The following is a 15,342-nucleotide window of genomic DNA, read 5'->3' as shown; positions in this document are numbered from 1 at the left end:
AGCGGAAACAGAAGACGTAATTTCGTTGTACGTTACGCCCTCTGATAACGAATACGTCAAATGCTACTGATGCTAATATGTGCGTGGGCAGGTTCTCTCATGACTCTGATCAAGAACATCTTTTCGACAGACAAAAGGGTCACAAAAACGAATATCCCGGTCGTCATAAATATGTTTTGTTTGTGACAAAAGTCCTACCACATACAATTTTAATATACTCTACTTGCCGAACAAAATGCTAGCTAGGCTACGTGTAATGGAAAAGTACTGGGGTCATAAAACAAAAACAGAAGATGGGTGCTATCCTCCATCCAATGTATGGAAATCATTTCTGTTGTCAGCAGTATAAGCATTAAATATAACAATCTCGACTCCAGGAACTTTACAGTTGTCTTGGTAACAACAATTGATGAAAAGATTTGTTTGTGGTATTCATAAACATTTACAGAAGTACACTTCTAACAGTGATATACTGGTTGAGTGAACATCTTTGATTGTTGGGAGTTTCATTGATTATCTAACTTACTTTTTTTAAATTTTAAGTTTCAATATTAAACAGACCTATTATGCATACGAATACATTGTTTCATGGTCTGTACAGGTTATCGGATAATTCATTTACTCTTTGTATTCAGTAATTTGAACAAAACCTGAACTGTACATATCTATCTCGCGTGTTTGCACAGAAGATGGATACCCATCAGTGACGTCACATTTAAATAATAGAACTAGTCCCCTGTTCTTAAAAAAAAAGTAGATAGTATTTTTCACCTGATGTCTATCCTTATTTCACCACTATTCACATTCAAGGTACCATTCCAACAACGGTTATGTAAAATCACTGCAAACAAGTGCTTGCTTTGACTCGTTATCGTGACGTTACACGGAGACACGCCCCATTACGCAGTTTGTCCCCAGTTGCTTCCCGTCCGCCATCCCGGAAGGTGGAGGGGGGAAAAAGACAAGCTGCGACTCCTTGGAGCGACGCTTGCAGCTGATGTGCCGCTGGCCCATAAAATGGAGAGCGACACAACCGTCCGTAGAATAAAGCCACCATTCGGGACGCAGAGCTATGTAGCACCGGGCCACGGCAGCCCCTGGGACCGCGGCGGCGGCGTTAGTGAGCCGAAGAGGAAGCCCGACGTGAGCTTGGACCTGCTCCGAGAGGGTCCGGCAACTTTTCTGGTGTGCGTGTTTATTCTGCTTCTGTGGGCACTCGTTCACTTGTCCCTCCACCAGCTCGTCATAGGGAAAGCGAGCGGGGAGTTCAACGCCGAGAGAGCCAGGTGAGTAGCCCGAGCGGAAACCCAACCGGGTTTCATTCAGTTAAGGCGGCTAACGGTCTGGCTAACCTTTCTTCCAATCTGACCCGCATTGAAAGAGCCTGCAAAGTAAAGTGACATGCAGGTATTATGTTGAGAATAAACACCATTCAAATTTAGCTGAATAAACATAGCGTTATGTTGCAAAGTACAACCACAAGAACAACACGCTGAAGTTCAAGGCAGATGTTTTGATGCTGAGCTTGCTTTTAGCAGCCTTGCAAGTGTACCTTGTGGCCAGTGTAAGAAGTGTTCTAATATACTGGACACTGGACAAATAAAAGTTGAATATCCCCAAATAATATCTGAAAACATAATACTGCAAAAAATTCTCAACGTAGGAACAAAGATCTTAAATGATCAACGATTCTATTTCACATAAGAGCTAGAGGGGTTAACCCCACTTTAAATTAATGAACACATTTTTTTTTACAGCCAATTGGATCATGAAGTGCTCCGCTTTATAGATAGCATTTTATAGTTTATATAGGTAATTTTATTTCCTGAGATGATGGCAATTTTCACTTAGATTTTCTTTGTCCATAGAACATTTTATATTGGAAACATTTAAGTGTGGTTCAGCGAGGGTTGATTTGTCATTCCTGGAGAATAAGGAACAAGGATGACAAGAAATACTTTGTGCAAGTATTTGTGTGGATGTTTTTTTCCTGCCATTACAAAACTTTACATTGTATTGGCAATGTCATTGTACCCCAGCATCAAATTAGCGATTTAATTTAATATATAAATAATTAGCGACATAAGTAAATTAAAAATATATAATAATTTTTTTCAAGCAATGCAGATCATCTCAAAATAATCCGATCGACCCTGACATCCTATCACATGATCGTATTGGGACAGCTCGAGTTTTTACAATGTGACATGAAAGCAATCCCCATAAAAACACTGGGCACATTCGGTACAAATGTTCATAGTTCTTTATGATTAGAATGATGACATAAAAACAGTCGATTTAAAAAAACAAATAACAGCGCACTTGACATGATGACAATGATCTACATCAAGATTTCCTAAAATGTGTCAGCGCAAACAAAGGTGCTTTCATTTTGCAGTAACTGACATTCCTTTTTCTTTTTCACCAAAGCTTTGGATCATTATGTGTGTCGCAAAGCAGGCTTTGGAACCATGTGACAGAAAAAAAATATTCTTTCTTGTGCGACACGGATTATGATACCACACTGGCTCTCTGGAGCTCAGCTGTCCAAAATTGTGGCCAAACAGGATTAGCGCTCGTCGTGTTGGCCACTTTCTCAATGTGAATTTACAAAATTGAACCGATTCAAAGCCTGTTGCCAATGATTCCATTTTGCAATTGAGACTAAATTCAGTTCAATTGCATGATGTGTCAATTCACAACAGAAGGCATGTCTGAGCCATACAGTTGCACATCCTAACAATGAAAACAAAAATGGGCAAAGAATGGACCCCTGCGACACACCTTCATTTAAGAATCTATCCATTTTCTATCGATGGGTTTAGTCTTTAGGGTTGCAGGCGAGAGCTCGGGGTAACCCTGGAGTGGTCGCCAGTTATTTGCGCTGTAAAACATCCACAAACCTTAGTGGAAATTGTTCACAACTTAATTCATGTATGTCAAAATGGCTCCAAAGAATGCAAAGTGACCTTTAAACTCAAGCCTGGAAATGAAGATAGCATCTCTCTGCATTCAGGCAGCACCTGGAACGCATCGTCAGCGTGGGACCACGGCCAGTCGGCAGCCACGAGAATGAAGTGTTGACGGTGGAATTCCTGCTGGAGCAGATCGAGAAAGTCCGTGCGATGACTGAGGTGGGCCCGCATCATCTGCTTAGCGTGGATGTGCAGCGGCCCACTGGCTCCTTCTCCATCGACTTCCTCGGCGGCTTCACCAGCTTCTATGCTCGTGTCACCAACATCGTTGTGCGCCTGGAGCCCAAAGGTGGCTCGAAGCATCTCATGCTGGCCAACTGCCACTTTGACACTGTGGCCAACAGTCCGGGTATGAATTTTGCCCTCGAGACGTATGACGTCTCAGAAGTTACAAACGTGCAGTGAATAGTTTGCGCAGCGGTGTAAGAATACCTCACAGGGCGCTAGACTCGCTCGATTAAAGAAAAGAAAATATATTTGAAAAGAGTTGAATACATGTTTTCCCAATTTTGTAATTGTGTTACTTATAATTAATAAGTTACATTTATTGAGGTAACAAAATCCAAATTGGAAAGGCGAAGAGATACGCTGAGATTTTTTTTTTCTTTCCATTATTCTTGACATGTTTGACAAAAGCATGTCACCGCCCTCTATTAAAACACCTGGGAACTTTAAAATTGTGACATGTTTTTTTTTTTAAAAAAGCACCATTACGTCCTGTACCTATAATTAAGGCGGCACAATTGAACATTGACTCCCCCCCCCCCCATTCCCCCTTGGTGCTTTTGCCTCAAGCACCCTACTGAAACTGAAGTTTACCTTTCATTTGTTCCCACTGCCGAGAAAGGCTTTGGATATGTTTTTTGTTTTGGTTTGGTTAGATTTTTTTGAGCCCCTCAGATATGCCGTCGATCTTGTCATAACACTGCAGCAGCTTCATATTTCCACTAGTCAGGTCCAAAGGTTTTGAGTAAAAACTAGCCGTGCCATTAGGTGGTCTAAAACTCGAGATGTACTTTTCAACATCACGTTTTTATCAAGCGTGGGCATGTCTCCTGAATACTACTTGAACATATTTCTTGAGTAATTTGCATGCAATCTGATCTAAACTTCAGTTGTACTTCAAAACCGGTTGGTTTGAAACAGACAGTTGTTCTTTCGTTTTCTCCCTCACGTTTTTTTTCTTGACTTCTGAAAAGGAATTTTTCTATATACCCACGAGTCGCTTGCAGAGAATCACATTCGCTCGGCGCATGCACATGTATGAGCTTCCTCACCCGTGAGAAAGGGAAATTGCTCAGATGTGGAGCAGGAAGTAGCACAAGCCTTGACAACTTACTGATTTCCTTAAAAATAATTTCCTTATATAACAGAACTGAAATATTTGTACTTTTCAGGAAAATGTTATAAAAGAAACTGGTAAGGCAGGATCTGCGTGTGGTAAGGCAAGATCTTTTATCACGTGTTTTAACGAGACGGCCCTTTGCATGTTAAAAAAGGGAGAACGTGGTGATTTAATCCTATTTCAGAAATTTCCACTGGCCCAGTCAGGCCAGCGCCTGTAAGTTAACGTCGTGAGCTGAGACAGCGTAATACTGGCCCAGGGCCATCGGGCCACCATGAATGTCGAACCCTGTGTGGAGGTTCTGTTTTCCTCATCCTTTATTGGTTGGTTAGGGAGCTAGCTGGTTCTCATGAACAACAACAAAAACAGATTAGAGGCTGGCATTTGGAGGTTATTGTTCAAAAGCAAACTTCACATTTTTGGTACGGTGGCTGGTTTGAAATCCCGTTTGAGGACTTTTGGAGGCACCGAGGTTGAACGTTGCTCACAAGAGGGATGGCAGCAGTAGCCTAGACAGACAAATAAGCGCTAAGCCTCCGATCCGCAAAGATGAAGCACATGATTTGGCCTTTAGATGGAAAAAAAAATTGGATGCAAAGAATTCTTGGCCAATGTCACGCCTCGACACTAAAGATTTCGGCATCACATGCCCTATTCTCTTCCTCCCATGGGGTAGCCCCCACCCCAACTACCACCAACCCCCCTTTTTTCTCTCGCCATCGTCAACACAATGCAGCCGGCCCCGGAGCCCCAGCAGGTCGACGCATTCCTGGCGTGTTTCACACACGGCTTCCTGCCTTTTATTCCTACGTTGTTTGTATTCTTTTTGCTAGGTCAACTGCCCTTTGGTATCGTATGGTGTGGCGCCACGAATCTGTTCCTGGAAGCTGGTCCACCCTTGCCCCTGTTCAAGTTTTGAAACGGTTATTTTCCCTCAGGAGTTTATCCGTAATGTCATCGTCAATATTAACTGTAAAGTTAAAATATGGAAAGGTGTCTGGAGAATATTACAACTTCTTACAATAATAAAACTTTTGAGGTGTATTCCCCCGACCCCAATTCTCTGAGCTATGCGGTGTTAGAAAGTTGCCATTTTTACCGTTGTCCTCATCTTCAGGTGCGAGCGATGACGCCGTTAGCTGCGCCGTTATGTTGGAAGTCCTCCACTCGCTCGCCAACCAGTCTACTCCTCTTCGCCACGGTGTCATCTTCCTCTTCAACGGGGCGGAAGAAAATGTCCTACAGGTAGTGCAGGATCTAGCCTAAGGACGCGTGCCTGTTTTGTTTTGACCACATCTGTTTTTGTCTGGTCTGCGTAGGCCAGTCACGGGTTCATCACTAAGCACCTGTGGGCCAAACAGGTGAGAGCCTTCATTAACTTGGAGGCCGCCGGCGTCGGGGGCAAGGAGGTCGTTTTCCAGACGGGTAAGTGAGCTATCGGCAAATAGCCATTTTAAAACCGAGACTAAATATTGGAGCCGCTTCATTCCTACATGCTTACTAAACAATGTCCCATTTGACAAATATCATATCAAGCCGTGAAACATAACAGCCGTGTCTTAAATTCCACAGCATCACCTCCGCGTTTTGGTCCCAACAGGTCCGGAGAACCCGTGGCTGGTCCAAGCCTATGTGCGCGCTGCCAAGCACCCCTTCGCTTCCGTGGTGGGCCAGGAGGTCTTTCAGAGCGGCATCATCCCCTCTGACACGGACTTCCGAATCTACAGGGACTTCGGTAACATCCCAGGTAACAAAATGGAAGGGGCTATAAAACTATTCCCTTCGTTTTCATTCCTCAGGGATGCTATGTGTGTACGACAAAAAAAAAAACGCTTGAATTTGAATATGCCTTTTATTTGGGCTTTCTGCAGGAATTGACCTGGCGTTCATCGAGAACGGTTTCATCTATCATACCAAGTACGACACCGCCGACAGGATCCTCACAGGCTCCATACAGAGAGCAGGTATACATTTAATAGAATATCGGACTAAATAATTGGCCTTCTTGGGTCCAGTGAACATCCGGAAATGAACATAGATGTAATTATGAATTAACAGCTACTCCTTTAACACGCCACGAAGCAGCAACAACATATAAACATCAGTTCTCTGCGAGACTGCCCACTTTTATATTGTTCAGCGCTTTTCTAATCTCAGTATCTGGTAGGCAAGGCGCTAAAAGATGCACACATACCGAGCGTACCTGCTACAGATGCACTCCATTACTCGCTGCTTGAATAATTGCGCTCCACCTAAGAGGAAAAGCAGGTCTATCAGCATAAAAAAAAAAACACAAAACGAAACCAAAAGCAGATGCTCTATGCTGTTTATCTCCCTCACCGACTTCTCTTTTTGTGTGCTCGGCAAAATACATGAATTGTTAAGGAGGGTGAAACTGTGAAGTAATAGTCATATTTTTGAGGCTGGCATGAAGTGGAGTAAGCTCACACACTCAAAAAGCAGACCTTTCCGGCACAGCAAATGGCGCCCGAGAGAACACTAGGTGCATTGTTGTGCCTTTAAGCATGTAAGCATGCAGGCGGTGACACTTGTAATACGAAAAAAAACATGTGCTTCAGGTCATGTAAACCTCACTGCCATCACAACTGTGGTGGGCAAAATTGTTTAAAAATTGTTCATTGCATTAATTGGTATTCCTTTATTTGGGAAATAATTTCTTATGAAATAATTGGTATACTAATTGTAAATAATTAGCTAATACTCATTCCTAATTAATTAATTACAGCTTAATAATATAAATTATCTTCCATTTTTCAATTACGTCTAATCAATACAATTATCTGTAATTAGTTTTTTTACCTGAATTTTTAGATCCCAGTGGTAGTCAAGCATTTAATTATTAATGGGATGACCGTTGGGAGGATTGCAATAAAGGCTTTTGTGTCATCCTTTTTCTGTCAGTGTTGCACAAATCAATTTATTCATATAACCTCAGAGCCCTCTATTCATGTCAACAAATTCATTCCTTGATTGATTTACAAGTCAGCACTGGCCATTAGTTAACGGTGCATTGTCTAGTAAAGCGGATCCCTCAGAAGAAATGTGGTATTTTCATCATGAGTCGGGTCAACAGTTTCATTCCCCAATTGATGTGCAAATTTAAATGTATTTAAACTGGTGATTTGCGGTGTCTATTAGAGCGGAGGTCTCGGTTGAAGAAAATATATTTTCTTCATCTCTAGGCGACAACATCCTGGCCGTCCTCAAGCACCTGCTCATGTCTGAGGAGCTGGCTGACTCCTCCGAGTATCGCCACGGCAACATGGTCTTCTTTGACGTGCTCGGCACGGTTATGGTGGCGTACCCGGCTCGCGTCGGCACCATCCTCAACTACATGGTCGCCGTGGCAACCTTCATCTATCTGGCCAGGAAAGCCTCTCAGCCAGGCAACCGCGGTGGGTTTCAAATAACACGGCATGATTATTATTGTGTTATCGGGTCTCAGCATGCAATCCGTGTAGATAGAAAAACACAGGAAGTCTGCCATTACATACATACTGTATGAGGCCAAACAATCCTAAATGTGTCTTGATACTACTGGCTAAGTAACCAACTAGCTAAATACAGGATTACTAACGACTTGGCTAAGTAGCTAACTCACTAAAAAAACGAATTAGCCAGCTAACTAACCAATCAAACTAACCAATTCATGGTAATACAATTAATATAGTTGACAAACTACGTATCTAGGTAAATAACAAACTTACCAACTGCTTAGCTAGCTTAGTCACTTAAATAGCCGATTCGTCTATTACCTAAATCAGAAACTAAATAATTTGTGATAATTTAGCTAAAATGGACACTAATAATCTTAATGTAAATGATCAATATTACCAGCTGTTGGAAAATAACTGTAGAAGAACAAACTAGCTCTGTAGCTGACTATCAAACTTGTTGAGTAGCTAACTCGCGAAGTAACTCATTAGGGAGCCACTGTCTGATTGCAACCCAATTTGTAGACATGTTTGGACTGTTTGGATTTGTGAAAAAGTTCTGCGTTAGAGTGTGAGCATCAAAGCTTGAGGACTCACCATGAAATGCAGCACATATTTTCATGGATTCCACCTTTGTGCAACAGGTGGGCGCTATGTTCGAAACTTGGCATTCGCCACAGTTGTGGCCCTGCTGGGTTGGTTGGTCGCCTTCCTGTCTGTTCTGATCGTGGCCGTGCTGGTGACGCTGCTGGGCCGCTCCATGTTCTGGTACACCCATTTCTACGCTTCCGTGTGCCTTTACGGGTCCGTCGCCACCGGCAAGATGGTGCTGGTGCACACGCTGGCCAAGAACCTTTATTACAGGGTGAGCTTACCGGTCATTCCGAGCTAGCGTAAATAACTTAGAAAAGTTCAACTCGAGCTGCGTTTGGTTTCAGGGCGTGCGCATGGTTGAACTGGGTGATCTTTACTTGGACGTGAGCCTGCTGCTCTGGTGCTGTAGCCTGCTGTGGATGACCTACCGCGGTCTCTGCTCGGCCTACGTTCCCATGCTCATGGTGGCCTTCCCGCTGCTCACCAAGCTGCTGCTCGCCAACGAGTTCAAGAACAGAGGTCGGTCAGGTTTCTACACCGAGCCGCAACCGACAATGATATCCAGAAGATTCTCTCCTGAATGAGTTTTGTTGTTGTGACTGGCACAGGGGCATCGCTCAAGTACAGCGTCCTCTATCTGGCGGGCCTGGCTTTGCCCTACCTGCACATCATGTTCCTCATTTGGGTGGTCTTTGAGATCTTCACGCCCATCATGGGCCGTAGCGGCACCGAGATCCCCCCCGAGGTGGTCCTGGCCGCCTTGGTTACTATCGCCACCGTTTTCCTCTCCTCCTTTTTCGTGAGTGTCCCATTTTTTTTCCCCCGCCGACCCCGAAGCCTCTCCTGCACCTGTTTTGTCATTTCTAAATCCCGTTTCGATGGCAGCTCCATTTTATCTACTTGGTGAGGAGCACCAAGTGGTTTCTGGCGGGCATGGGCTCCGTCTTCACGATCGTCTTCCTGCTGGTGTCCAGCGGCCTGCTCTTCCCCTATTCAGGAAGCCCAGATCGCCCGCGCCCCAAGAGGGTCATCCTGCAGGTTCGATTTGGGACGCACGCACTTGAAAAGTAGGGTTTTGAGATTGGTTGAGGGTTTAAAATGTGAGCCTTTGAATCTGGCCCAGTAATTCCAAGTACGATTTACAAAGTTAAGTCGGGCTCAAGACAAAGTTTATGGTTTCACATTGGGGTTTGAAGACAAGTTTATGATTTCAAATAAAGGTTTCCAGCCTGGTTTAGGGTTTTGAAGACCGGGTGAGCCTTTCAAAATAATCTCAAATTACATTTTCTTAACCGAGGTTAAGGGTTATAAGGTTTGGTTTCCAGGAGGGTTAAGGGGTTCAAAATATGGTTTCAAGACATAATTAGGATTTCAAGACCAGATAGATTTCAAAATACGGTTAAGGTTCCTATTTGGGGTCACAGTAGGGTTAAGTTTCGAAACACTGAAGCTTGTTTTAGCATTTGGTGTTCAAATCAAGTTAGATTTTATTTGGGGATTCAAACCAAGGTTAGGGCTTCAAGCCTGGCTAAGAATTTCCGAGGAAGATTGTGAATGAGGGTTTCAAATGAGGGTTTCAAAATAGCTTTTCGAGTATGGAAGTTTTTGCGCTCTCCTTGCTCCCCAGCACACCACGCGCACTTTCTACGACGTGCACGGCCACGTGGAGGCGCGCGATTCGGGCGTGTGGATCAACAGCTTCGACTACACGGGCATGCAGCACGTCACGCCGCACGTGCCCCAGATCCACGACGGCGTGCGCACCAATTGCCGCGAGGACCGCCCCTTCTGCGGCTTCCCCTGGTTCCTGCCCGTCAAGTTCCTCAGCAAGTGCGTCGCCGTGCCGCCCCATCCCGCCCCAATCCCGTCGTTTTTAACACCGCAACTTTTCGGCAGGAAGAACTGGTACCTCCCCGCTCCCGACGTTTCTCCGAGCTCCCCGGTGGACTTCCGCCTGGTGTCAAAGGAGGAGACCGGCTGGGGGACCGTCAAGATGACGTTCAGTGTCAAAGGTAAAGGGCGTCCCTGTGACACCCCCAACCCCACACCCCCTCTGCTATGGGCCATCCCCTAATTTTGTGTGCCGCCCAGGGCCGAGTCACATGTCGCTCTACTTGATGCCTCACCCCGGAGCCAGTCTCTCCACGTGGTCCTTCGGAGACGGAACGCCACAGTTTGACCTGAGCGGCGAGTACTTTGTCTTCTACTCGCACGGCTTGGATGCACCCACTTGGACGTTCTGGTTTGAAATACAGGTAGCACAGACAGCATTCGGTTTTTGGAGACTATCAGCGAAACAAATACAATTGCAAAAAAAATAAAATCAAATTGTGCCTCCCAGAGGTGGGGGTTGTAATTGCATGTAGATGCCACTAGATGACGACAATGCACTAAAGCTAGAGAGGATCATAAAGCATCAACACCGTGACTTTAGCATACACACAATCACAACTTGATTCAATATTGTATTTGAGATTAGCTAGCATACGACACTTGGGCACACAAACACACTTGACTGTGGCCTTGTTCTGTTCCAGCCGCCCCGAGACAAGCCGCCGTCAGCGTCGGGCCCCGACGGGATGATCTCGGTGGCCATCTCCGCCCACTACTTCTTTGGCGAGGATCAGAAGACGCCTCAGCTAGAGGAACTCCTGAGCCGCTTCCCCTCGTGGGCCTTCCCCTCGTCCTGGGTCAGCACTTATGACTTGTACCGATACTGAGGCACTGACACTGGTTCACCCTGCCTTTACACGCACACACAAACACGCAGCCTGAGAGACCCCCAGTATCACTGTGTCAGTAGCAAGTCGGAGCAAACGCGTTTATTTTGTAGATCTCTAATCTGCGGTGCCTTTTTTCTCCCCCTCACATGCTAACGTGCTTAACATGCTACCTCTTCCTTTTCATCAGCATACAGTACACTATCAACACTGCACTCAACCCCTTTTCACCGCTGACGGATTCAGAGTCGGCTTCGAATCTGATTTGAGGCATTCAAATTGGCCTGCAGAGAGACCAAATTAGGCGTTGAAATTGGGATTTAATACAGGGTTAGAGTTTGAAATGAAGAAGCATGCTGATGTTGATGATGCTCTCCTCTCCACCGCTATCGACTTTAAATCATCTTTGAAACTGCAAAGTTTTTTTTCCCAATTCCCACTTGTCCAATCACCACTGGATGAAGCTAGCCTCAAAGCTGAAGGAAAGCTAATTCAAGCAGAAACTAGAGGAAGTTCTGAAAAATATCAAACTGTGAAACATTTTGTGTTTGTTGTCATCTTTGAAATGTCGAGAGGGGCTGGGGGGGGAGACACAACAACGATGCGGTCAGTCCGTCCTCCGATATTGCCACAGTAACAAGAACAATAACAAGAACTGATTGCTATTCACCAGGCCTGGCCATCATAGGAATCATAAATGATGCGTTAAAAAATGTGGTTTATTCGGGAGTGAAGTCAAGATTAGGGTTTCAAATTAGGGTTTAAAGTCAGGATTGCAAATTAGGATTTGAAATCAGGATTAGGGTTCCAAATTAGGTTTTGGAGTCAGGATTCGGGTTTCCACTTAGGGTTTGAGGTCGGGATTCGGTTTTCAAGTGAAGGTTTGAAGTCAGGATTGGGGGTTCAAATTAGGGTTTGTACAAGTTTATAGGATTCAAGATTAGTGTTCCGAATACATTTTCAAAAGAGGGATGGATTTTTATATCTATCAAGCACCATGATGAAACTCATGCAAAAACTGCAATAACAAAATGCTTAGTCACACGAGTCTGTATGCATTACGTTCGTCTGAACGACGACGACTGACTACACTGTTCTGACTTGGAACCATCCCGTTCATCAACATCACAACGACACTTGTCCGTCATGCATCTCGTCACACACACACACGCATGTTACACGTATCCAAACAGATCTTGCACGCATTCGCGTGCGCATACAGATGTTTTGCACTCACGGCACCGTGCAAGCAGTTTGACTGCCAAAATGGACACGCGTCTTCGGATGGCGGTCGGAGGCCAAAAGGCAGGTGGCGTATCCCAGTAAAAAGCTACATGAACGGTTAGAGCAGATAATGTAATATTTATAGCTTTTTTTTACTTAAGACTAAAAAATGTGGTCCTCAATAAGAACTTAACTGATTTTTTTTAATTTGCTGTAATTACATTAAATAGTAGCAAACGACTGCAATGGCCATTTCAAGGCAAACATGTTTAGATTTTTTTGGGGGGGGTGTGGGGGTGACACAAATGAACACACACAAAAAGTACTATGTGGGAGCCATATCCGAATGTCTTAACCATTTTTTTTCTCCAAGTTCAAACTTTGAAAAGCCACTTTTGGTTTTTAGTCTTTGTTTACCTTTGTTCTTATTCTTCCAAGGCCTTTTCCATGTTTATTTCCCGACCCTCATCACCTCCATCATTTGAATTTTTGGGGGCGTACGGGGGCTGATGGATTTGACACTTGACCGCTAACTGCTGTTTGTTTCTGGTTTTTGATTGTGACAAAAAAAATGCAGTTTTGAGTGGCAATGGACTGTTGGGATTGTCACTTTGGGATGTGTTTAATACTGTACTGATGATTTTACATGATGACGCTTGAATGAAACAAGCACTTGTAATTAAAAAAAATACACAAATGATGTCCTCACATTTATATCACGTTTTTCACTATTCAATTTTAGTTCTTTGTATAGCAGTGTGAGCAATACAGTATTCGATACATGATTTTCAGTTCCTCAAATTGAAAATTTAGAAAACATTTTGAAAAATTACAAATCTTATTACAATGAGTTAGATCAGGGGTCGGCACCCCAAAATGTTTCAAGAATCATATTGGACCCCCACAAAAAATGATCGACCGGTGCCCGCTCACGTGCGAATGTTATTAACTACAGCCATTATGGCCGATAAAATGAACGAGGCATGGGCTGGGACGCACTTTTGCAGCGTGTCAACTATCGTAGCATACGTGTACTTTTTAAAAATGCTTCTCTCGGCCCTCCACATTCCCATTCCTTGTCAATACCCTCGATGTTTTTTTTTTTAATTTACAACAGGCACCTGACTTCGCCCTGCTAATTGAAACGTGACGCAGATCCTCGTTGACAGAAATGTTTTCTGCACATTTTTACAACATTGGAAAACGTTAAGAATGTTTGTGTCATGTTTGTCCTCTTACAGAAACCACATTAAAACAAAAAATATATTTACCTCCCCCGTTTTACTCAATTTTCAAACATGCTACAAGGAGCCACTAGGGCGGCGCTAATTAGCCGCATGCGCATGCCGACCCCCGAACTCGATGAATAGTGAGACACTGCATTTTTTAACATTTTTGTTCGTTTACTCCACCAAGAACGAGTCCCCATTACTCAAAACTAATTAAGGTAGGCAAAGCCTTTTTGTAAAATAATTTATTGGTCTATGTACAAGCAAAAAAAAAAGTAGAAACATGAGTAGAAAAGGAAAATACAAGTGAGCTTGTCTTCACAGCACTTCGCATGTCTACTATGTCGTATTAGGCGTATACTTGTAGTACAGTACAGTATTTAGTACTGTACATGTACACTTTGGGTTTCAGTACCTAAACGAGACGTACATATTGGGTACACCGACGCTTTGGGTTTATTATTGAGGCTGTAGCAATGACCAGATATTTATTTTGAATGGGTATAAAACTTAATATAGCGCTCGTCCGAATGTAGCTTGCTAATGACTTGGCGAAAGAAGAAGCCGGGTACGCTCAGTCGACAGCTCGGAGTCTGTATTAGATTCTATTTAATGGCGCAGGTGTCCCTAATGTGTCCGGTGCCAGCATCGAAAAGAGTTTAAAAAACAAATTAAAAAAAGAAGGCATCTGAACAAAACACACAAAAATGTCTTTGGTTCGTCAAGTCAGCATTTTTTTCCTTTTCAAGTAAAGCGTCGCCGTGACGACGGCCCCGCTCCAAACGTTTTCTGTTTGTGTCGCGAATTAACAGTAACCGTCCACTCAACAGGGTGGGCATTTGGTCAAAAAATAAAAACGAGAAGCCAAACACATGAACAGAGTAACATTTGGATACATTGCACAATATAATACTGACGATGTTATACCACCTGGATGAACTTAAAAAAACAAACAAACAAAAATTTTTTTTGTTGGAATTAAAAAATGATTCAGAAATGATGATACTACCATAATTACAATAAATAATCCTCATAAATGTTGACCAACACAATAAAATTTACTCCATGCACAATACAATGTGGTAAAAGCAACAATTTTAGAGTGTCCAGCAGATGCACTGTAGAAATGTTACTTTTCCTTTTTTGAATATATATGATTTCCATACATCATGATTTGGTTGTGTAGAAAAATAACATCCGTGAAAAAATAACATGTTTAAAACTGTTATGAGGTATGAAAGTATGAAACGTCACTTTTTGTTATTTGTGAGGGTTATTTCCACTCTGACGGCACTTTACAGTCTTGGGGGGGATAGAAGCCGTCAGAAAGGAATTCATTTCCTCATGTCGGAAACAAATTCACTCCCCACGTCGGAAATGAATTCACTGCCCACATGGGTTGATAATACTGAGTGGAATAAGAAGCTCAAATTGGTTCATGACAAGGTACAGTCATAGGCACCCTCCTCCTCTACCCGCTCCTCCATCTGATCGGGGGCTCGGTCCTCTGTGATTGGTTTGGACTCCAGAGAGGGGAGCGCCAGTAGTCCCAGGGGTGCAGCCGCCGTGCACCTTCCGCCCCCGCCGTCCTCAGGCCGGGCCGAGGTGACGCCCCCCGGGATCTCGCCGACGCTGATCTTGGTGCTTTGGCAGGCCGAAGGCTGAAAGGCCTCCGGCTGCACTTGTTCGGCTGCCGCGGACGCCATCAGCTGCTGCAGATGAGGTTGGATCACGCCGAGGAACGGTTTGTAGCCCAAGCTGCGGAGGTATCGTGCCAGTTACATTTGTAGTCACAATTCT

The 15,342-nt window shown here is 43.9% G+C and overlaps 2 protein-coding genes across 3 annotated transcripts in view; one reads left to right on the top strand and one right to left on the bottom strand.

The window, feature by feature from the left end:
• The first annotated feature begins 794 nt into the window (after positions 1-794).
• Positions 795-13,008, top strand: LOC127591334 (endoplasmic reticulum metallopeptidase 1). The gene is made up of 15 exons (XM_052051354.1): positions 795-1,286; positions 3,017-3,324; positions 5,438-5,565; positions 5,640-5,745; positions 5,921-6,067; positions 6,192-6,284; positions 7,524-7,736; positions 8,420-8,640; positions 8,714-8,888; positions 8,978-9,168; positions 9,255-9,407; positions 9,997-10,199; positions 10,266-10,381; positions 10,461-10,624; positions 10,907-13,008. The coding sequence occupies exons 1-15, from the start codon at positions 1,018-1,020 to the stop codon at positions 11,087-11,089; spliced, it is 2,670 nt and encodes an 889-aa protein (XP_051907314.1). The 5' UTR covers positions 795-1,017; the 3' UTR covers positions 11,090-13,008.
• ric1 (RIC1 homolog, RAB6A GEF complex partner 1) overlaps positions 12,601-15,342 on the bottom strand; it is a 20,410-nt gene continuing 17,668 nt past the window's right edge. For both annotated transcript variants that reach the window (XM_052051348.1, XM_052051349.1), the window contains exon 27: positions 12,601-15,300. In XM_052051348.1, the coding sequence (XP_051907308.1) occupies positions 14,979-15,300 (322 nt within the window). In that variant the 3' untranslated portion in view covers positions 12,601-14,978. The remainder of the gene's footprint in view (positions 15,301-15,342) is intronic.

The sequence above is a fragment of the Hippocampus zosterae genome, chromosome 18, assembly GCF_025434085.1.
Source record: "Hippocampus zosterae strain Florida chromosome 18, ASM2543408v3, whole genome shotgun sequence".
Lineage (NCBI taxonomy): Eukaryota > Metazoa > Chordata > Actinopteri > Syngnathiformes > Syngnathidae > Hippocampus > Hippocampus zosterae.
This window is presented reverse-complemented; position numbering and strand designations above follow the sequence as displayed.

What these genes read in the sequence shown, in the direction of transcription:
- LOC127591334 (XM_052051354.1), top strand. Translation starts at nt 1,018, where the DNA reads ATGGAGAGCGACACAACCGTCCGTAGAATAAAGCCACCATTCGGGACG. An exon ending in GGAGGTCGTTTTCCAGACGG is followed by an intron (nt 5,746 to 5,920) that starts GTAAGTGAGCTA and finishes TGGTCCCAACAG; the next exon opens with GTCCGGAGAACCCGTGGCTG. An exon ending in CCAAGAACCTTTATTACAGG is followed by an intron (nt 8,641 to 8,713) that starts GTGAGCTTACCG and finishes GTTTGGTTTCAG; the next exon opens with GGCGTGCGCATGGTTGAACT.